The 23870-nt window shown below is 39.8% G+C and overlaps 2 protein-coding genes across 28 annotated transcripts in view; one reads left to right on the top strand and one right to left on the bottom strand.

Annotated features, from left to right (window-relative positions):
• The window catches only part of RARS2 (arginyl-tRNA synthetase 2, mitochondrial), a 90954-nt gene extending 80247 nt beyond the window's left edge, over positions 1 to 10707 (bottom strand). For 4 of the 10 annotated variants that reach the window (XM_086317807.1, XM_086317796.1, XM_086317797.1 and 1 more), the window contains exon 1: positions 10495 to 10707. In XM_086317807.1, the coding sequence (XP_086173933.1) occupies positions 10495 to 10707 (213 nt within the window). Of the gene's footprint in view, positions 1 to 137; positions 218 to 2227; positions 2701 to 10220; positions 10352 to 10494 lie in introns of those variants that run through there. The other 6 variants (XM_086317801.1, XM_086317802.1, XM_086317803.1 and 3 more) reach the window with 5 other exon arrangements.
• ORC3 (origin recognition complex subunit 3) overlaps positions 10700 to 23870 on the top strand; it is a 73728-nt gene continuing 60557 nt past the window's right edge. For all 18 annotated transcript variants that reach the window (XR_015133159.1, XR_015133160.1, XR_015133162.1 and 15 more), the window contains exons 1-4: positions 10700 to 10757; positions 13741 to 13795; positions 19110 to 19207; positions 21109 to 21253. Coding sequence is in view for 9 of the 18 variants with exons in the window: in XM_086317787.1 (XP_086173913.1) it covers positions 10734 to 10757; positions 13741 to 13795; positions 19110 to 19207; positions 21109 to 21253 (322 nt within the window). In the remaining 9 variants the exon portion in view is untranslated. The remainder of the gene's footprint in view (positions 10758 to 13740; positions 13796 to 19109; positions 19208 to 21108; positions 21254 to 23870) is intronic.

Below are 23870 nucleotides of genomic sequence, written 5' to 3'. Positions count from 1 at the left end.
ATGACTAATGAGTACTACATTTATACAATATATAAAACACAATCCTGAGCACTCTATTAATTCATTGAATCTTAATGCCAAGTCTATAAGGGAGCTAAATAATTTTCCATTTTACAAATGAAGTACAGTGAACTTACCTACTTATCAGAGAAGCTGGATTTAAACCTGTATCTTCTGTTCTTAATCACTATACCAGGGGTTTCCACATTTTGCTGCCCATGGGAATGACCCAGGGATCTTTAGAAAACACTGGAGTCTGGCTCCCACATGCAAATATTCTAATTAATACAGGGTGTGACCTGAGCAACAGATGTTAAAAAGCTCTTGGGATTGATTCTAATCTGAAGTAAAACATGGGGACCACTGTACCATACCTTTCCGCTGCTGGTCATCTTTAGCTAGCTGCTATCAAGCCTGAGTGAATATCAGAATCACCTGATAAGGTTTAGAACTTCAAGGCCCCTACCCCATTACAGCCCAAGGGACCTGGGCTTAGGAATTGTTTTTAATGCTTCTCAGGTGATTCTCGTCTCAAGTAGACAAAGCTAGAGACAAATTGCAAAAGGAGAAACCAGCTGCCTCCCATGTTAACAATCAGTGCCCAATTGAGGGAGGGTTTTTAATTCAAGGAGTATAATTCAAATGGATGGGGCAAATACACAAAAATAAGAAAACATTAAGAACCACTGTCAAATATTGGAGAGCATGGTTTTTCATTTCCTTACAGTCTCATAGGTTCCAAACTATTCTGGAAATAATAGGACTTTCTTCAACTGTCTCTGAGATTGAAATTAGTGTTTTCTCTGATGAGAAAGTGACCTAAGAGTTTCTTTGGCTACAGATTTCTTTTTTATTTCCCTTTAGGTAAAAGTGTTCTCCTGGGTTTCATCTGGGGCTACCACAGATATAACAAGGGCATTTTGCTAGCTATCCACTTGAGGCCTCATAATAGTGAAAGAAAATTTTTTTAAAGAATATGTCAGAAGTTTATTTAGTTGAAAATAAAGCACTAAAAGAAGACTAAGGCTCAAAAATTTAAACCTGAAGACAGAGGAATAAAATCCACAAGGCACAGTCCTTGAAAAATAAACTAAATAACTTACAACTGAGCAAAGAGGAACCCTGAGGTTGAAAGCAGAACCATGTCTAAAAGGGAGAATCAAAGTGAAAATTCACATATGCCAGATCTGGTTTGGGAACCTATCACCAGAGATTCTCATGAATAACACAATAATAACACCTACTGAATGCTGACAATGTGCCAGGTACAATTCTAAACCTTGGATTTGGCAACCTAAAGTCAAAGATTCCAATGTAACAGAACCTGGCTCCCAGGATACCTGGCATGAAAAAGACAATAATTAATCAGCTTGAGGGCAGTTCTCAACAATTTGTTTCCCTTACACACAGGCACACACAAGTCCTACATTTGGTAGTCAGGAACTGAACACAGAGTCAAAAAAATATACTATCAGTGTGGCTAGTCTACATAGACTTGAAATTCAGTTAGGAGTTTAACTTGCCAGGTTCCAGATCAAAATCTCCAATAACCACACAAAAAATCCTAATTTAGCTGATGAAAAAAAGATCCTTATGCTTTAGCAACCAAACATATATGTGGCAGAACTGATACCTTATAGAAAATTAATTCTATATTTTTATCCAGATAACAGTCTACAAGGCAATGAGTTTCAAAATTCTTGAAAGATGATCAATCTTTTTTCCAGATTCTGAATTACTTAAACTATCAATTATCCTTGGTTACTCCTCATTTCTGACTCTACTATAACCAGATCCCAGGTGTATGTTTGCCAGCAAGAGCCAGTGCACCAATATTCCCACATGTGCAGAATTTCTTCAGGTCTGAACTAGTTCAGACTCAAATAGTCAGCAAACAAGGTATCAACTGAAACTTCAGTTCAGTTCAGTTGCTCAGTTGTGTCCGACTCTTTGCGGGAGCCTTCTCCAGCACCACAGTTCAAAAGCATTAATTCTTCCGCGCTCAGCTTTCTTTATAGTCCAACTCTCACATCCATATATGACTACTGGAAAAACCATAGCCTTGACTAGACGGACCTGTGTTGGTAAAGTAATGTCTCTGCTTTTTAATATGCTGTCTAGGTTGGTCATAACTTTCCTTCCAAGGAGCAAGCATCTCTTAATTTCATGGCTGCAGTCACCATCTGCAGTGATTTTGGAGCCCCCAAAAATAAAGTTTGTCACTCACTGTTTCCATTGCTTCCCCATCTATTTGCCATGAAGTGATGGGACGAGATGCCATGATCTTAGTCCTCTGAATGTTGAGTTTTAGGCCAACTTTTTCACTCTCCTCTTTCACTTTCACCAAGAGGCTCTTTCATTCTTCTTCACTTTCTGCCGTAAGGATGATGTCATCTGCATATCTGAGGTTATCGATATTTTCTCCCAGCAATCTTGATTCCAGTTTGTGCTTTGTCCAGCCCAGCATTTCTCATGATATACTCTGCATATAGGGTGACAATATACATCCTTGACTTACTCCCTTCCCGATTTGGAACCAGTCTGTTGTTCCATGTCCAGTTCTCACTGTTGCTTCCTGACCTGCATACAGATTTCCCAGGAGGCAGGTCAGGTGGCCTGGTATTCTCATCTCTTGAAGAATTTTCCACAGTTTGCTGTGATCCACACAGTCAAAGGCTTTGGCATAGTCAAAGGTATGACCTAAATCAAAAAAGAACTTCCCAAGTGATTTGACAGTAAGTTACCTGCAGTTATTTATAATGAAAGAAATTTAGCACGAGTCTTAAAGAACTTGTGGTTTGAAGCTGAACTGAATGCTGGTGAGCCTGTAAGAACAGGTTGGAAGTAAACTACACATTTAGATAATACAGTCGTTGCTGTGGTTCACCCGAATGTGTGAGAGTATCTTCCCAAATTACCAGGCCTAAGCTGCAAAATTTATGTTGGGGAGATACTCCAGCTTAGGACTAGATGACAACAACTGGACTGGTTTAACAGCTCCTTGAGGTCATGAGATTTGACAACACAACTCAGCAGTCAGGGAGCTGTGTCTGCTATTCACTGTTATCAGTGTATCTCCTCTATCAATTTATATATTCAATAGATAATAAATTAGTGAGGAGGGGAGCTTAAGGTCTTTAAAATATAACAGTCACATAACAATGAAATGCAGTGAGCCTATACTGGAAAAAAAGGCTGTTGAAAAACATCAACAAAACAGGAATGGATTGTAAATTAAATTTTAGAAAAAGTCTATCAGTGTGATATGAATCTAGTAACTGAACTGTGGTTATCTAAGGTAAGCCTTGTTCTTAGAAGTAAACAGTTGGGTATTGGGAGGTTCATTTATGAAAGTTCATTAGGAGTTAATTTATGAAACCTACTCTCAAATGATACAACAAAACAGATCATACAGATATAAAGATAATGATGAAGCAAATGTGTAACACATTTATTGGTGAATCTGGAAAAAGGGTGTACGGAGTTCTCTCTACTACTCTTACAACTTTTCCGTAAGTTTGAAATTGCTTCAAAATTAAAAGGAATTAAAATGAACTGGCTTAATTTATCCTCAGCATCAAAACCTAAAGGAAAAGCAAGTGAGAAAGGGAAACAAATCTGTACCGTGTCATTATGTTTCTGAGCCAGACAAGAGTGCTGAACATTTTACCAAGGTCATAGTGCAGAATCCAAACAATGTGTGTTTTGAATCAGTTGGGTTGGTTAGTCACTGAACTCCAGTTCTGTAGCTCTGTGACTTTATTCTCTCCATCTTCTTGAGTCTAAGTGTCCTCCTCTATGAAGTGGAGATAATGCTGCCAAGAGCATAAGATGAGTGAGATGATTAAATGAGATGCTAATATCAAGTATTGAACACCTCATCTACATACCACTGTGCTGAGGGTTGGGAGACAAATCTCTATGGGACTCTAAGTTTCTGCAAGTCTTATGCAAAACCCAACTGCTCTTTGTCCTGGACTATCTTTTCAAGGATATTTGTATTACAGATAGCTATGTGAGACAAAAATAGTGTTGCACATCAGAATAAAGGGGAAAATGCCTGCTGTCATTACAAAAGTCTCAGGGTCCTCTCCTATATAACACACATCCTCTGACCCTCTGCACAGGGCCCTCTGGGAAGAGTTGGAGCTTGGGGAATCCACACAAGAAAATGTTGATACTCTGGCTACTACTTTTGCTGGGAATAATGAAATAATATAATCCTTTCTCCCAGGGCTCTTATATTTTCTGCCACTGTCCATGAACTGTGGCTGACTAACTTGTAGAGTAAAATCACAAACTCTTCACAGTTTTCAACACTAAGCCCTCTGTGCTAATATTACATTATTAAAGCTTATCAATAGCCCTGTAAAGTTCAGTAAAATGCTGCGTGGTACAAGTAAGATATTCCATATCATCATCATCATCATCAATCCTTGCAATAAATTAGCAATCAATACCATCATCTGATAGCTGACAGATTAATTAAAAGCTGCCAAGAGTAAATCTGTTACATTAATGAAAGGACTGGAGTTTGAATTCTTTGCACCCTTTTACCATGTCATCTCACAGTTTTAAAATTATGAACTTATTTGGAGAAACTGAAAAGTTTATATTACATCCCAACAAGTATTTTTCAGGCACTTTGCTGATCTGGGCAAAGAACAGTGAAGAAAACATGCTCTCTGTCTTCATGACGCTTATAACATACACCAAAACAAGTAAACCATGACAAAATAATTAACTCAAAAGTGTTATGACAGAAGCAGACAAGGGACTGAGACGGAGAACAACTGGAGGACATATTTATCAAACCATAGGTTGTCAGTTGGGAATAAATTCAGTGAGTTCCAACCAGGATTTCTGTGGGAAAATGAAGCAGTACAGAATAGAAAAGAATGCACACAGATTACAAACTATTGTTCTGTGCAACTTCCATCTAGTATAGGAAGTCATAGTACAAAGTGCATTTCTTCAAGGCACAGGGAATAATCTATGCAATCTGAATATGATGGCAATGCAAAGAACTTACTAGGTTGGAAAATAAGAAAATTACAGCGCGGCTACAATCCTACAGAAAGGGCTAGAGTGGCATGAATTACTGTTGGAAAGAAAGATGTTAAGGTTCTGACAGTGAGTTTGTGTAGTTTTAAACAGATAAGTGATCTGATTTATGCTCCAGAAGTCACTTTTGTTGCTATAAAGAGAATGGATTGGAGAGAGGGCAAGAATGGAGACAGAAAGACCCATCAGAATGCTGCTGTAAGGAGCTGATGCAGGTGACAATGGTGGTTTGGCTTGGGGTTGGGGGAAAGAAGGAACAGCAGCAATGGGAAAAGAGTGGATGAATTCAAGATATTATTTTGAAAACAGAATCAAAAGAACTTACTGAAGTAAGCATCAGAGGTATACTCTAAAGAATCAGTCATCCCCAAATATTGTGGTTCCATGAGCATGCCATGCTGTCTTATGTGTCTATGGACATGCTCTTCATGAAAAATCCTATCCCCACCAAGCTCTCACTCTCCTCACTTAGTATACTGCAACTCAACCTCTCCTCAACAGCACCTTTTCCACAAAGCCTTCTCTGACACTAACAGGCTATCTTCTCCATATTCCCTCAGCATTTCACACACGGTTTTAATACAGTGGTTACAGACTGCACTGCAGCAACCTGTTTATATGACTGTTTCTCAAATTACTCTAAAGCCATGCCAGGAAAGAACCCATATTCCATTTACTTTCAGCTTTGGGTCTGAGGTGCTTAAAAACTTTAGGTGCTTAGAAAGTGCTTAGAAAACTTTAGACTCCAAGAACCAGAGAAATGACAACATAAAAAGATCTCAGCTGGGTCGCTAGTGTTCAAGAAGGAAAGATGAGACCATGAACCAGTTAGTAGGAGTGTCCAAGATGACTGGGTAGGAAGACCCTGAACTCACCTCCTCCAATAGGTATAGCAAAATTACAACTATTTACAGGTCAACTATTGAAGAGAAAGACCTGAAGACTAGCAAAAAATGTCTTCTTACAATTAACAATATAAAGAAGGAACCACAACTACAATGGCTAGGAGAGGTGGAGAATAGTATAATCAAGACCCATACTCCCAAATGGACAACAAATGGGAGGAAAATTACAAGACCAGAGGTTCTTCCAGAGGAGCGGGGGATCCGAGCCCCACATCAGGCTCCCTAGCCTGGAGGTCTTGCACCAGAAAAACAAGTACTCAGAACATTTGGCTTTGAACGGTGGAGGGGTTAACTTTCGGGAGAGCCAGTCTGTTTGCAGGAAACAGACTCCACTCTTAAAAGGGTGCACACAAAATATCATACACTCTGAGACCTATGGCAGAAGTAGTACTTCAAAAGGAACAAAAAATAAGTGAGCGAGCCTGCACCAAACTAAATAACTTTTGCACAGCAAAACAAAAAAGGTCACCTACTGAATGGGAGAAGACAATTGCAAATGATACACCAGACAAGGGGTTGCTACTGCTGTGTCCGACTCTGTGTGACCCCATAGACGGCAGCCCACCAGGCTCCGCCGTCCCTGGGATTCTCCAGGCAAGAGTATTGGAGTGGGGTGCCACTGCCTTCTCCAGACAAGGGATTAGCATCTGAAATATATAAAGAATTCATACAACTCAAAAAAAAAAAAAAACCCCAATTAAAAAATGGGCAGAGGACTCGAACATACGTTTTTCCAAGATATGCAGACAGCCAATAGGCACGTGAAAAGATGCTCAACATAACTAATCATCAGGCACATGCATATCAAAACCACAATGAGATGTCAATTCACATCTGGCAGAATGGCTATTATCAAAGGACAACAAATAACAAGTGTTAGTGAGGATGTGGAGAAAGGGAACCCTTGTGCATTGATGTTGGGAATGTAAATTGGTGAAGCCACTATGGAAAACAGTATGGAGATTTCTCAAAAAATTGAAACTAGAACTGCCATGCTGCTGCTGCTAAGTTGCTTCAGTCGTGTCCGACTCTGTGCGACCCCATAGACGGCAGCCTACCAGGCTCCCCCATCCCTGGGATTCTCCAGGCAAGAACACTGGAGTAGGCTGCCATTTCCTTCTCCAATGCATGAAAGTGAAAAGTGAAAGTGAAGTCGCTCAGTTGTATCTGACTCTTCGCGACCCCATGGACTGCAGCCCACCAGGGTCCTCTGTCCATGGGATTTTCCAGGCGAGAGTACTAGAGTGGGGTGCCATTGCCTTCTCCAAGAACTGCCATACAATCTATGAATTCCACTTCTAGGTATATATCCAAAGAAAATAAAAACCCTAATTCAAAAAGATATATGCACTCTTATGTTCATTACAGCACTATTTACTATAGCCAAGATATGGAAGTAATGTAAGTGCCCACCAATAAATGTATAGATAAAGAGCATGTGGTATATGTATACCATGGACTATTATCCAGCCATTAAAAAAAAAAAAAAGGAGTCTTGCCATTTGCGATGACAAGGATGGATTTAGAGGATATTACACTATCTGATATGTCACACAGAGAAAGTCAAATATTGTATGGTTTCACTTTTATGTGGAATCTAAAATGCAAAACATGATCAAACATAAGCAAACAGAAACAGTTATAGCTACAGAGAACAAACAACTGGTTGTCGGTGGGGAGGTGCTGATGAAAAATATCAATAGGTAAGAGTGATTTAAGAAAAAAAATGACTGACTCATTAATCAAAATTTGCTGAATCAATGTGCTCTTTCATGTAACATATTCCTTCATTCCTAAATTAGGTAAGGAACCCCATTCATAAAGGTATGTATTGCACATACTTTTATTTTTATCCTTGTTTCAGATCATCTCTCAATTATCTTGTTTGGGGAAATACATGTTTGCTTAATCTTAGTTTATGTTGTCACACAACTCTGTTACATTCTGTTTAATGATCGGATTGTGCTCCTCGCCTTCACAAACTAAACAGCACAGTGTATAGGAAGGAGCTGATTTCAAAGTTAGATCTTTGTTCATGAACCAACTCTTCGGTAGGTTATTTAATCTCTCTGAATCTCAATTTGCTCACCTGTATCACAAGGTTAATACTTCTCTATTGCAGGGGTGTCCCAAGGTTTAAATGTGACTGTGAAGTAATTAGCACAAATATACTCAATACATATTAATTCCTGTTTCCCCAACTTGCTTTCTCTGTAAGGAAGGATACTGCTGCTGCTGCTGCTGCTAAGTCGCTTCAGTCGTGTCCGACTCTGTGCGACCCCATAGACAGCAGCCCACCAGGCTCCTCTGTCCATGGGATTCTCCAGGCAAGAACACTGGAGTGGGTTGCCATTTCCTCCCCCAATGCATGAAAGTGAAAAGTCAAAGTGAAGTCGCTCAGTCGTGTCTGACTCTTAGCGACCCCATGGACTGCAGCCTACCAGGCTCCTCCATCCATGGGATTTTCCAGGCAAGAGTACTGGAGTAGGGTGCCATTGCCCGAAGGATACAGCCTTTGAAAAATTAAAACACAATACATTTCTGGTAACGGCACTATCTTGACCTCAGGGTGTTTGTAACCAACTTACACAAAAGCTTGGACACTGAGGTCCAAACCTACCTACCCTGGACATAGTTTACATGACTAACATGTTTTTATTATTCATGTTAACATGATTCTCTTATTTCTTTGCTTTCAATAGCATGATTTTACTTTTTTGGAAGACTAAAAAAAGAATTATTTTTGATGAACTCTAACATTCCAGTGTTTTATTTCCATCCTTACTACAGAGTTGTTTAAATACTGAAACTGATTCTCCCTAAAACCGAGTTCCTCTGCTAAGTTCACGATTAACCTCTCAATCCAAAATGTTATTCCCTTTCTTATCTAACACCCGGTCCCCTCAAGACTGAGGAGGAGCATCAAAGGAAAAGGACTGAAACCAACCAGGACCCTGTGGGTCCCTCTTGGGTATAAAAAACTTTCTAGTTCCCTTCAGCCCTCTAGCTCTTCCCTGAGTTCCAAACAGGCAGATTCAAAAAGTTATAAATTCGGAAAGTGAGGGAATACAGAAAAAAAGGAAAAGCAATCAAACAACCAGGTAGGGAGAAGGCAGAATCCTAATTACCCCTCAGGGGATACACAAAACAATCTACTTTGAATTTCTCTACTGGAACTAGGCATCCACCCAGGTGAAGGAGGGTTAACTATCTGCTAGCTAAGAACTCGGACTGGTCAGAACCTAAGGAATGAAGATGTTGATCCTTTCTGACCCTGGTGATTTCAACTAAACCTTATACTCTCAACCACTGACTCAATATGATATGGAATTCACCTGCTCAAGCCCCTTCACGAAAATGCACAATACCTTTAGCTTAAAACCTCCCCGATTTTGCCACCTGAGAAGATATTGCTCTGGGAAAGGTAACTATTGGCAACCCCCACATCTCCGTACTTGCGCAAGTAATAAATCCTTCCTTCTCATCTTTGGTTTGGCTGCGTCTTCTGCCCCTACACCCCTCAAGAGGCAAAATGTTTTCCAGGAACAATATGCCTCAGAATCAAAAAAAAATAGGGCCTCATGTTACATTTGGAGTTACCAAAAACAACACTAGGACGGGCAGTCAAAATGATTGGAAGAGAAATGACTAGCTTTGAAGTTGTTGCTGCTGCTAAATCGCTTCAGTCGTGTCCGACTCTGTGCGACCCCATAGACCGCAGCCCACCAGGCTCCCCCGTCCCTGGGATTCTCCAGGCAAGAACACTGGAGTGGGTTGCCGTTTCCTTCGCCAATGCATGAAAGTGAAAAGTGAAAGTGAAGTCGCTCAGTCGTGTCCGACTCTTCCCGACCCCATGGACTACAGCCTACAGCCTACCAGGCTCCTCCATCCAAGGGATTTTCCAGGCAAGAGTACTGGAGTGGGGTGCCATTGCCTTCTCCGTTTTGAAGTTAGCTCTTTTCAGATGGAAATTCAGATCCATCAACTACACTAAGAGAAATGAAGTGAAGTGAAGTCCGTGGACTGTAGCCCACCAGGCTCCTCTGTCCATAGGATTCTCCAGGCAAGAGTACTGGAGTGGGTTACAATTTCCTTCTCCAGAAAGGATCCGGGGATCGAACCAGGTCTCCCGCATTGGAGGTAGACGTTTTAACCTCTGAGCCACCAGGGAAGCCCAACACTAAGAGAACAGAACACTAACTTCTAGGGGGTCTAGGCATGGCCCACTGACTTTCTATCCAGGTAACTCACACTGAGCGGCGGGGCGGTAAGCAGTGAGCGAAGCAATGTGCGCCTTTCAAGGTTTACTTTTCACCCTGAAAACTGATCTGGGCCGCAGGCTCAACCCTCGACCGGGTTTGCCTCGGCCGCTCCAGCACCTCCTGAAAGCCGAAAGCAGGCGGGAAAAACAAACAGGGTATCAGCAAAACCCACGAGGCCTCCCGATGACTGCGGGCTGGCTCGCAGCGGTGAAAGGAGCTTCGTGGCTCAGGGGTCCACCATATGCCAGTTCCCGGGCCCGTACCTGACTGGCGATGGACCTGCGGAAACCGCACGCCATGTCTGACTCCACGAAGCGGGTTCCTCCAGAACTTCGCTCCTCCCTTCTCTGCACGCCCCGCCTCCGCGCGCCGGAAGCCCGCCCCGAAGGGTGCTGCCAGCCAATCAAACAGCAGCGTGGCCCGCTACTAACCTCTGCCCCGCTGCCGCGAAGGAGCGCGGGAAATCCCGAGTGCATCTGGCGTTCCACAGGTTGCTGGAGCCATGGCCACCTCTTCGGTGTCCAAGGTATGTGGGGGCGGGCGCCTACTAGGACTCCATAGCTGCCTCATTCTCTTGTGAAGGAGGGATGAAGCAAAGGTTACATTGTCCAGTTGTCCTGGCTCGAGGGGCAGGAGCGGCGGGCTGAGCTGAGGCATCTTTGCTCCGCGTGTGGTGCAGGCCAACTTTGCTTGGGTAGCGAAAACGCCGAAATGCCTTAGTGTTTTGCCTCGGAGGAGGTTTTAAGTTCTGCTTTGTGGAGGTCGGATCCCGGGAGGATGTGCCCTAGTCTGCCCTCTTTTTTCCTTCTCGTGTTTATTGTGCGCCAAACGCTGTTAGGTACAAGTAGTAAACAAAATAGACGCAGATACTTTCATCATTACCGAAAATTCTTTTAGTGCCTCTTTAGACACTGAGTGCCGCTTAGAAATATTAGGAGTACAGCTGGAAGCTCCTGAAACTTAAGTTATGTGATAAACCTGTGAATGCAGATATAGTTGCAATGACTTTTCTCGCGTTCAAACAGTAAATTAATGAAGGATATACCATGGATTTAATTTTTAATTTTGATTAAAACTACATTAGAATAAAATCATGAGACTCAGTACTTTGCAAGAGTACATGTTTGGGAAAAACTACAAAGCGTAGGATTCAAGCGTACTGAAGTTTGAGGGACTGTGATGCCACGTGCAAATGCCAGAAGAGCTGTCACTGCTAGTATTTTTTTTTTTTAGGGTTGATGCTGTTTGCATTTTGCCCTGGTTATAAAGTTCATAGGTTTTAAAAGGGTTTTATTGGGAGTATAGTTGTTTCACAATGTTGTGTTAGTTTCTGTTGCTGTTCAGTTGCTAAGTCCTGTCCTTGTACAACAAATGAATCAGCTATATGTATACATAAATCCCCTCTTTTTTGAATTTCTTTCCTGTTGGTTCCATAGGTTTTGAGTGGTCTGTCCCCCAATCCTTTTTGTTGCTTAAGCTTTTCTTATTTTTGTATACTTTGCAGGATTGTGAGAGGTTTATGGTTTTTTCTTTTTTCAGGAAAGCATTTATGACGTAACAGATGCTTGTATTGACATAATTATGAAGGACACCTTACATAAATGAGAATCTTTAAGGACTGTTTTATTGGTTTATTGAACTGTCATCTTCCTTTTTTATTTAAACTAAACTTCTCTTTCCTTGTCATGTTTTCTGGCTGTTGGCTTTCCTCCCGTCTTCCATCTCCAACACCATTTCTTGATCAATAGTTCAAAGTGAATAATGGTATTACTCCCGCTGCCATATATTGGGATCCATTCCCAGGGCTCTTCATATCTCACTCCTTCATTGTTCCTTTTCCTGCTCCTGAATTGCAGGTGGCTATAGAAAGGAGGCAGTGACAAGCTTGTCATGGCACCAAAAGATTTTTCTTAAAAAAAAAAAAAAAAAATTAAAAATACTTGTGTATTTTAAATCGTTCCATTCAGTTCAGTCGCTCAGTCGTGTCCGACTCTTTGCGACCCCATGAATCGCAGCACGCCAGGCCTCCCTGTCCATTACCAGCTCCCGGAGTTCACTCAGACTCATGTTGGTCGAGTCAGTGATGCCATCCAGCCATCTCATCCTCTGTCCCCTTCTCCTCCTGCCCCCAATCCCTCCCAGCATCAGAGTCTTTTCCAATGAGTCAACTCTTTGCATGAGGTGGCCAAAGTACTGGAGTTTCAGCTTTAGCATCATTCCTTCCAAAGAAATCCCAGGGCTGATCTCTTTCAGAATGGACTGGCTTGCGGATAAAATTGTTCAAGACACAATTCTTATTTTGGACCCTGCTTCCTAGGTAGCTCAGTGGTAAAGAATCTGCCTGCCAACGCAGGAGACTTGGGTTCAATCCTTGGGTCTGGAATCCGATGGAGAAGAAAGTGGTAACCCACTCCAGTATTCTTGCCTGGAAAATCCCATGAAACAGAGGAGCCTGGCGGGCTACTGTCCATGGACACAACTTAGCGACTCAACAACAATTCACATGGCCAGTTTATATTTGTACAGCAGTCCTTGGGTCTATCCCGAGATGGCTTTTCCTAGGTATATTTCTTTCATTTTCCATAGAAATGGAAATCTTGAAGAAGCTGTCCATGGTACAGCTTTAGGATTGTAGAACAAGCATAGGACCAGCAGCTTGGGGCCTGTGTATCACTAGTCAAATAATAATGAAACTCAGTGTAGCTAGGAAATTACCCAAAAAGTTATTTGACAAGCATTCATCCATTTTGTATACTGATTGCCTAATGTGTATGTTAACACTATTCCTAAATACTGGGGAGACAGTTGTGAATTAAATGCAGTCTGTACTCTGAAGGTGCTTAGTAACTGGGGAGACAGTCATAAATAGCTATCTTACATAGGGAAAATAATTTAAAACAAAGCAAAACAAAGATATGCAAGTACTGTGAGATATTAGGGGAAGGAATAATTCTTCTGATTAGAGAAATTGGGGAAGGGTTCCCAAAGCAGGTGAATTGGAGTCGAACTTTAATGGATAAATGAATAAGGATTTTTTTTTTCAGATGAAGAAAGATATATAAGGTGAATCAGTAGCCAGAATTGTCTGTGTCCTGCCAAGGTTCTAGATACTTGGAATTTAATTAAATAATGAATGTTTCTTTAGAGATGGGAAGGTGTCAGTATTTTGTCTCATCTTGATGTTAATGTTCTTTTTTCACTGGGTTTTATAAAAATGGAGCTTTAATGGGTTTAAATTTCATCAGTTTTTATTTTCTTTGTCTCTTAGATTAGCTCCCAAAGAGTAAAATCAAAGAAGAGCTTCCCATTGGAGGGAGGAGAAAGAAGTATTTAATTCCCTTGTTGTTTAAGAATTTCCCTTCTATAATTCAGATTGAAGAAAGATTTCTTAGCACTTTAAAGAAATGCCTTAAACAAATCTGTTTATTCATAAAATACTATGTTAATCAGATTTGTCTACTCCTTGGCTGCTTTGACTTTATGCTATTTTTTCTCTCTCTTTTTTGTAGGGTTGCTTTGTGTTTAAGCCAAACTTCAAGAAGAGAAAGATCTCTGTGCCAATAGGTAAAATATCTTAATATGAGATTTGTTAGTTTTCCTCCCTCAAGTCTGAACTAACCTAACTCTTAATAAATTAGTAATTCTCTTGCCTAAGCTTGCTTTGCTTACCGTGTTGATATAGCATTTATGTTCGAAGGCGTAGGACAGAGTGGTAAGGGCACTGCCCTAGGCTCTAATCTAAAAGAGGATCCAAATGTACCTTCAAAAGACAAATTGAAATTTCCCTCAAAGGGTTACCATTCTTCAAAAGAGATTGTCTTAAAAATCCCAGTGATTTCTTGGAATGAGGTAGGGAGAGTTGACTGCACAAATGCAAGGGGGATTTTTTTGAGTGATGGGTATGTTCTCTAGATAGGATGGTTACGTTAAGTGTACACCTTGGTTCAGTTCAGTTCAGTCACTCAGTCGTGTCCGACTCTTTGCGACCCCATGAATCGCAGTATGCCAGGCCTCCCTGTCCATCACCAGCTCCCGGAGTTCACTCAGACTCACGTCCATTGAGTCAGTGATGCCATCCAGCCATCTCATCCTCTGTCGTCCCCTTCTCCTCCTGCCCCCAATCCCTCCCAGCATCAGAGTCTTTTCCAATGAGTCAACTCTTCGCATGAGGTGGCCAAAGTACTGGAGTTTCAACTTTAGCATCATTCCTTTCAAAGAAATCCCAGGGCTGATCTCCTTCAGAATGGACTGGTTGGATCTCCTTGCAGTCCAAGGGACTCGCAAGAGTCTTCTCCAACACCACAGTTCAAAAGCATCAATTCTTCATACCAAACTGTTAAATGGGCATATTTTATTATTTGTAAATTACACTTCAATAAAATTAAATTATTAAAAAAATACTATCTTCTTCTATTTATATCCAAACATCTGTTTAGTGGTCATGTTAGAAGACTTGACTACTTCAAACAAATTAAGATGTTGTTACCAGTCAGAAAATGTTTATTGCACTGGTTCTTAATTGGGGCTGCAGATTATAATTAGTTATTTTTACATATTTATTTAGTTGCTCTGGATCTTAGTTGTGGCACACAGGATCTTCATTTGCCACATTCGAATTCTTAATTGCAGCATGTGGGATCTAGTTCCCTAACAAGGGATCAAACCTGGGCCCCCTTCATTGGGAGCACGGAGTCTTAGCCAGTGGACCACCAGGGAAGTCCCGAGATTAGAATCACTTGAGGAACTTAAAAAAAAAAAAACCTGATTATTTTTTCAGTATAATTGTAGATTCATGTGCAGTTGTAAGAAAAAGTGGAGAGAGTTCGCTTGAACTCTTACTCAGTTATCCCTGTTGGTAGCATATCTCGTGCCTGTAGTACAGTTTCACAACTAGCAAACTGACAGTGGTACAGTCTGTCGACCTTATTCATATTTCAACTTTCTTAAAAATGCTGATGCCCAGACCCTATCCCAGACCAGTTGAATCAGAATCTGTGGGAGTGGGACCCAGGTGTTAGTATTTTTTAAAAGCTCCTCTCAGGCATATTGAATATTTCCACTCAATATTCAGTACTATGAAGATTCATTCCGATGGGAAAATTATGTGCAGTTAAGTATACTCATGCACTAATTTTGTATTAAAAAAGGAAAACTGGACTATCCTATTGTTTGGCTAAGAAAATAAACAGTTCAAATATATAAAATTGGATTTTTCTAAATCATCACAGAAAGTAGACCTTAAAAGTGTTAATCCATCAGTTTGAGACCAGCTAGGCTTCCCTGGTGGCTCAGTCTGTAAAGAATCCACCTGCAATGCAGGAGACTGGGCTTTGATCCCTGGATTGGGAAGATCCCCTGGAGAAGGAAATGGCTACCCACTCCAGTATTCTTGCCTGGGAAATCCTGTGAAGAGAGGAGCCTGCTGGGATACAGTCTATGTATGGAGTGGCTGAGAGTTGGACACGACTGAGCAACTGACACACACGTGTTAATTTGTTTAATCCTCTCAGCAAACTATGAAATCAGTTTTAAACTGTTTTCTGCACTAAAGTATGTGAGGATACTTAGACTAGAAAGAACTTTCTCAGTGCTAGTGCTAGCAAGTGGCAGAGCTGAAATTTGAAATCAAGCTGATTCCAGAGCCTACGGTCTAACCACTACTTAATACTGTCTCTCATAATATGAGGCAAGTTTTTGCTTAGAACTTTTTGTGTTGAATTTCAGCTGTAACTTACTAAGATTTGTTTAAAGATTTTTAGTGTTAATAAAGCAAATATGTATAATTATATAGTTTGACCTTTGAAGTACCTGAGGGTTTTTTGGTTTTTTTTTTTTGGTATGTATGTGCTGATTAAAGGCCAACAGATACTGTTTTATTACGAAACTCTTAGGGGGAATTGACCCTGATTATAAGATGGAGCAGAAATGAGGAAAACAAATCCAGATTTTAGCACTTGCTTTCGCTGGCTTCAGTTCTTGAAACAAATTGCCTAAAGAAGTAGGAAGATGCTCTGCATTCCTCACCATTTGTCCCCTTGGCTTGAAGACACTTGGGCATATATATAACAGAAGAATGGTACCTCTCCCTTGCTTCAGTGTTGTATGGATGACTGCACATCTGTAACACAACTGGGCAAGAGGTGGAGAGGGAGGGAGGGAGGGCCAGGCAGCGGCACTGGCACTGCAGGGGGTATTCACCTGAGCAAAGCAGCTAGACTAGGAGCAGGAAGGAATCTGTCAACAGGGAGAGCTTACTTTCTTTAGCTTATCTTAATACTTACTTTTTTTAACTTTTTACCTACCATATCTACAAATGACAGCAGTTAAAGTGTCCTGCTGCTGTTTTTTCCCCTCCAAATTTTAATAGTTAAAATTATATATTTTGATGTAGCATAAAAGGTAATACCACTTTAATGTTTTATATGCTTTTACTCTTCAAATTCGGAGAAGGCAATGGCACCCCACTCCAGTACTCTTGCCTGGAAAATCCCATGCACGGAGGAGCCTGGTAGGCTACAGTCCATGGGGTTGCTGAGGGTTAGACAAGACTGAGCGACTTCACTTTCACTTCTCACTTTCATGCATTGGAGAAGGAAATGGCAACCCACTCCAGTGTTCTTGCCTGGAGAATCCCAGCGACGTCGGAGCCTGGTGGGCTGCCGTCTATGGGTGCCAGTGCCAGCCGGCAAAGTTGATCAGGTCCCGAGAACGTGCAAGGCGGGGCTGAGAAAAGAAACTAAAGCAAGAGACTACAACAAAGATGGGGTCGAGAGGTTCAGACACATCTCCACGAATGGACGCAGTCTGACACCAAGTTTTATACAGAAAAGCGTGAGAAAGACAAGACAGTTGACATTTTTTCTTGGTTGACCTATACATCTTACAGACAGTCACAAGAAATCTTGAGAGCATGGGAATGGCACCCTGTTATTATTTCTTACACCAGATAACATCTCTCTGTGCGTGAGAAGTTTGCACAGAACTCTAGGTGTCTGCAGTAAATAAGCGCCTAATCTCTGGGGTGGCGGGACAGAGAGCTGTGTAAGCGCCTGATCTCTGGGGCGGCGGGACAGAGAGCTGTGTTTGCAAGCAAACCCTCAAGGACTGAGGCAGCTCCCAGAGCTGTGTCCTTCGGACAAAGGACCCCGTTCTCACGGGCAGCTCCCCAAATATGGGGTCGCACAGAGTCGGATACGACTGAAGTGACTTAGCAGCAATGTATCTTCTTGCTTTTATTTGGTTTGCATTTTTATTCTATAACCTTGTCTATCCTTTACCATATGATGACTTCAGTATATTCTAAGGCTTTTGATAAATTTTAAAAATCAGTACTTATCAAAAACTGAGTAACAATTAGAAGGAAGAGTTCCTAAACTTGAAAGAAAATTTCTATTCCAAACTATCAATTAACTTTAAAACTTGTTCAGAGGATACTAGCAGCATCTCAGTGAAATCAGAAAAAAATATGTACTTTCCCAATTATTTTTTAATACCATGACACTTCTAGCTGTTGCAATATCTATCAGTAAACAGGAAATATGAAGAGAAGTGGAAAACTATAAGGCATATAAAATATTTGACTACTTTACATATTCGAATATTAAAAAAGAGACCTGTAGTATTTGGAGATGTGAATTTTTTTTAGCATTTTTTAGTCACTTCTTTAGAATTTTTTTTAGTCACTTCTTTAGAATTTTTTTTAGTCACTTCTTCCCTAGTCGTCTACAGATTTTAGTTCATCCAGTCAAATACCAGTATAATTGGTTTTGAGAAGTGACAAAATTAATTTGAAAGAATGTCTTAAATTTTTTTGAAAGAGAATAATGTTTGATGGTAGTAGGAAGAAGCTGAATCTATTTGATATTAGAATGTACTACACAGCTACAATAATTAAAAGAGTCAGAATTGGTACGGGAGTAGAGTTGGATTTGGTAGAACAAAAGAAGTTCAAAAACAGTTTCAAGTGTATTTGTAAGTATTCAGACCATAAGGGCATCTTACATTGGTGGGAGCAAGGATGGATTATTCAATAAATGAGTATTTTTTAAACTGAAAGTTTGCAACCCAAGTGTGAGTCATGAAATTAATTCAGTGGGTCCTGACAGTTTTAAAAACAGGTTGGAAAACGTTTGCTATCACATGAAAATGAAAAGTACTTCTTTAGGATTTTTGTTTTTCATAGATGTACATGTATAGGATGTAAATGTGTTCCTTAGTATGGATCATGGTTTAAAGAGTTTGAAAACTGTTGCAATAAATAGTGTGTTGATAAATGGCTAACCACGTAGAGGAAAACATTCAAGAAGGATGTAAAATGCAGACTAAATAAAAGACTGCTATACTATTTCAGTTGAACAAAGAATAAGAATAGTAGCAGTTAAATGAATGAGAATTAAATGAATGAAAATAGAAAAAGAAAAAAAAGAAAATAGAAAAAGAAAAAGAATAGTAGCAGAAGAATTAATGAGAATCATTTAGTAAAGGAGAATAAATGAATGAGAATCACTTATTAAAGGAGAGTTCAAATATGTGAAGTATACAGAACCTTGTAAGAGCAAATAGAGAAAATACATTAATACTAGATGTATGTACCTCAAACCAAAACCATTAAATAAACTATTAGAAATTTTTAAAAAATGATAGAAATACAATCAAAATTAAAAAGATTTTTGAACTTACAAATACCATTAGTATAGTAAAAATATAGATATAAATAAAATTAAATATAAAGGATACTGAATGTTACATATAAAATATATATATTTCTGATGTTTATTAAAAAATTCAATCCTGTCACTTCTTGTGTGATTTTGCACAGAGATTTCCTAAGTGTTACCATGTAAAAAAGAAACTGACTGATTTCTTTCTGTGTTTTTAGAGGACTATTTTAATAAAGGGAAAAATGCATCCGAGGACAGTAAGCTTCGCTTTGAAACTTACCAGTTAATATGGCAGCAGATGAAATCTGAAACTGAGGTGAATCCCTTTTATTTTTTAAAATAAATAACGTTTCTTTAATATCATACCTCTCATGTTTGTTGGCTTCCCATTTTCTACCAATTTATAAGAATATTGATGACATATAGTTAATCTTGGTTAAGCATAATATGTGTATCCTAAAACAACCACAACACCCTTGTTTCAAGTATTAAGCCTAGCTTCAGGTATTGGGACATATGTTTACAGTGGTGGCTCCTAGTGCATAGGCCCTTTTCATATCGTCACTACTTCTAAATAGTGGCACTCTTTTTATTTTTTTAATTAATTTAATTAGAAGGTAATTACTTTCCAATATTGTGGTGGTTTTTGCCATACAGCGACATGAATCAGCCATGGGTATACATGTGTCCCCCATCCCAACCCCCTGTCCCACCTCCCTCCCCATCCTATTCCTCTGGGTTGTCCCAAAGCGCTGGCTTTGAGTGCGTTGCTTCATGCATTGAACTAGCACTGGTCATCTGTTTTACATATGGTAATACACATGTTTCAGTGTAAATAGTGGCACTTTTTAAATTATCCATTCAGTTACACATTTAAGAAATCAAGCTAATTCTAAACTACTTCATTCTCTCATCCCCCTTTTCAGTTGCCATGTTCTTAATATTTCAGCTCTGAAAAGTTTCTCCACCATAGCAGATTTGTAGATGTGAGACCAGCATCTTGAGGGGACTTGTTTTGTTCGACCACACAGGATTGTATTTCTTGTTCTTTTGTGTCTTTAGGGGGCAGAGTTATGTACTTCCAGTTTATTACTGCTTCCCACCACCCTCTATTGCTTTCCACCTGATGGCTTTGCTCCTTGCTGTATTCTGTGGGACCCTTGAAGCAGTTTGGATTTATGGTTTCTAGTTTAAAAATGCTAAATCACTTCAGTCGTGTCCGACTCTGTGTGACCCCAGAGACGACAGCCCACCAGGCTCCCCCGTCCCTGGGATTCTCCAAGCAAGAACACTGGAGTGGGTTGCCATTTTCTTCTCCAATTAAAAAATCTAAATGGTCCTAATAAATTGTCATCATATCCTCTTAACTGATGTCCCTGCCTCTGATGTCAAACCCTTCAGGTCTGTCGCTTGTCCCTATGCCACCATTGGCCAAATCCTGTGGGGCAGATCCAGCCCTATGCCAGGCTACAGGGGTTTTCCAGCCCCACTACCAGAATAGCTCCTATGATCCCGTCTAATCTGGCCTTCACAGATTAACCCTTCTTAACCCCGATTTAATCATACCTCTGCTCCAAATCCCTTTAATGGTTCTCCCCACAGGACAAAATCCTAATGCTTCAATTTCAGATATATATTTCCTTGGTCTAGTCCCTTGAGTGTTTTGTCCAGTCTCATTCCTGGCCACTTCTCATGTTCTTTATGTTTAGCTATGTCTTTGATTCCGCAGATGATTGGTGCTTTCTTCCTTGTTTGCCTTCTCCATTGTCCATTCCCATTCCTTCTTCATTTTTTTTCATCCATCACCTCCTGCATCACCTGCTCCGTGCTTTGGCTCAATTATATTACCTGCTCAGCTTAAGTTGGATGGTCCTTCTTTTTGCATAGATTGCTACAACAATATTGGAACAGTGTATTTTAATTTAATTGTAAGTGTTCTATCTCAGTTCTTCTCTTTTCTTAGGGAAGAGATTTTTTCATTTGTAAGGTGATTAGAAAAGCCTTGTTGAATAAATAAATGAGATTTTTTAAAGGAAAGAATCCCAAACACTGGATATTCACTGGATATTTAAGGAAAAAAAATTTAAATTTCATCTAATAATCATTTTACATGTGATCTTTGGAATTGAAATTATGATAGTTTTCTTTCTCAGATTTGGAAAGATGTATCAGATTGCTGCTAAAAATAATTTGTGAAGTTTTGTGTTTTCTTTGTAGAGACTACAGGAGGAATTAAATAAAAACCTATTTGACAGTCTCGTTGAATTTCTGCAAACATCTCATTCTGGGCTCTGGAAGAATTCTAAAGACTGGAGCTGTGAAATAAAACTCAGAGAAATTCCAACTGCTGCTCTTGTTCTAGGTACAAATGTGTGTTTGTTTTTTCGTAAATAGTGGTTTTGTTGTTGAGAATAGTATGGAATCACCTGTTCTGATAAATTTGTTTTGTCTTTTTCATTTGCGTAATTACATTGATCAAAATTTGCATACTTTGAAAACCAATTAAGTGTTCTTACATTAATCATACATCTGTAAATTAAATTGACCAAGGTTTAGTTAGTACCCTCCTCACCTTTTTGTTAGAAAAATGAAGGGGCAATAAATTTGTATTACTATTACTCTTTCTTCATTAGTTATTTTAATATGAGATTTAAATTCAGTGATAAACTATCAGTATATTGATAGATGTGACTTTTGCTTTTTAAGTCGTATCTTTAGTGAAATTACTCTGACCTTAATTTTATTTCCCTGTGCTTATTTTTTAAAATTTTGTATTGTAATATTGTGTTAATATTAACTGTTTGGAGGGGGAGGTTGGATGAAATATGTATGTTACTTTCAGACTGCAGATTGTAAATTTTTTAGGTGCTTAAGTATCCATCACTAATATCTCATTTTAATTAAACATCTGGAATGCAGGATATTGGAAAAAATTCTTTGGAATATTAGCAAATTTTCTTCATTCCTTTGAAAGGAAAGTTGGATTTATTTGGATTCCAACTTAAATTCCAATACATTTAAGAGTATTCCAAACATACTTTTCATTGTATTTCCAATTTATTATTTATTCAAGGTATTTATATTAGTGAGCTTTCAGATAAGAAATTAATTCTGTTATTTAATACTGCCTCTAACACTGTTCATTACCTAAATATTCTTCCTGATATTCAGGGCAATACCTCTCAAACTTTAATGAGCCTATAAATAATCTCCAGGGATCTTAGTAAACACAGATTTTCATTAATAAGTATAGGGTGGGGCCAGACTTATTTGCTGGTTATTTAAGCTTGGTCATTTCTAACAAGTGTCCAGCTGATGCCCATATTGCCAATCCCAGGACCACTCAGTAACAAAACTCCAGCGAATGGTTGTTGTAATGCTGTGGACCAGTTTTTCAGTGCAGTTTTAGTTTTAAACCCCTTCCATTTACTGATGAGAAACAGAGACCTAGTGATGGCTGGCCTGTACTGTCGGGGTTTTAGTTTCTCTCCTGCCAGGTTATACAGCCTGATAGATGGCTATTGTTGTTCAGTCACTCACCTGTGTCCAACTCTTAGTGACCCCATGGACTGCAGCCTGCCAGGCTTCCCTTTCCTTCACCATCTCCTGGAGCTTGCTTAAACTCGTGTCCATTGAGTAGGTGATGCCATCCAGCCATCTCATCCTCTGTCCTCCCCTTCTCCTCCTGCCCTCAATCTTTCCCAGCATCAGGGTCTTTTCTAATAAGTCAGCTCTTTGCGTCAGGTAGCCAAAGTATTGGAGCTTCAGCATCAGTCCTTCCAGTGAATATTCAGGACTGATTGCCTTTAGGATTGACTGGTTTGATCCCCTTGTAGTCCAAGGGATTCTCATGAGACTTTTCCAACACTACAGTTCAAAAGCATCAATTCTTTGGCACTCAGCCTTCTTTATGTTCCAACTCTCACATCTGTACATGACTACTGGAAAAACTATAGCTGTGACTATATGAACCTTTGTCGGCAAAGTAATGTCTCTGCTTTTTAGTGTTCTGTCTAGGTTTGTATAGCTTTTCTTCCAAGGAGCAAGTATCTTTTAATTTCATGGTTGCAGTCACCACCTGCAGTGATTTTGGAAGAAGAAAAATCTCTCACTGTTTCCACCGTTTCCCCATGAAGTGATGGGACCGGATGCCATGATCTTAGTTTTCTGAATATTGAGTTTTAAACCAGCCTTTTCACTCTACTCTTTAACTTTCACAAAGAGGCTCCTTAGTACCTCTTTGCTTTCTGCCATAAGGGTAGTGTCATCTGCATATCTGAGGTTATTGATGTTTCTCCCATCAATCTTGATTCCAGCTTGTACTTCATCCAGCCCAGCATTTCGCATGATATACTCTGCATATAAATTAAATAAGCAGGATGACAGTATACTGCCTTGATGTACTCCTTTCCCAATTTGGAACCTGTCAGTTGTTCCACATCTGATTCTAATTGTTGCTTCACCTGCATACAGGTTTCTCTGGAGGCAGGTCAGGTGGTCTGGTATTCCCATTTCTTGAAGAATTTGCCACAGTTTGTTGTGATCCACACAGTCAAAGGCTTTAGCATAGTCCATAAAAAAGAAATAGATGTTTTTCTGGAAATCTCTTGCTTTTTCTGTGATCCAGCAGATGGTTGCAATTTGATCTTTGGTTCTTCTGCCTTTTCCAAATCCAGCTTGAACATCTGGAAGTTCTCGATTTGTAAACTGTTGAAGCCTAGCTTGGAAAATTTTGAGCATTACTTTGCTAGCATGGGAAATGTGTGCCATTGTGCAGTGGTTTGAACATACTTTGGCATTGCCTTTCTTGAGGTTAGAATGAAAACTGACCTTTTCTAGTCCTGTGGGCACTGCTGAGTTTTCCAAATTTGCTGGCATATTGAGTGCAGCACTTTTAACAGCATCATCTTTTAGGATTTGAAATAGCTTAGCTGGAATTCCATCACCTCCACTAGCTTTGTAGTGATGCTTCCTAAGGG

This window comes from Bos grunniens, chromosome 9 (assembly GCF_055505025.1).
Source record: "Bos grunniens cultivar Pamir isolate PY7600 chromosome 9, Bosgru_T2T1.0, whole genome shotgun sequence".
NCBI classification, from domain to species: Eukaryota; Metazoa; Chordata; class Mammalia; order Artiodactyla; family Bovidae; genus Bos; species Bos grunniens.
This window is presented reverse-complemented; position numbering and strand designations above follow the sequence as displayed.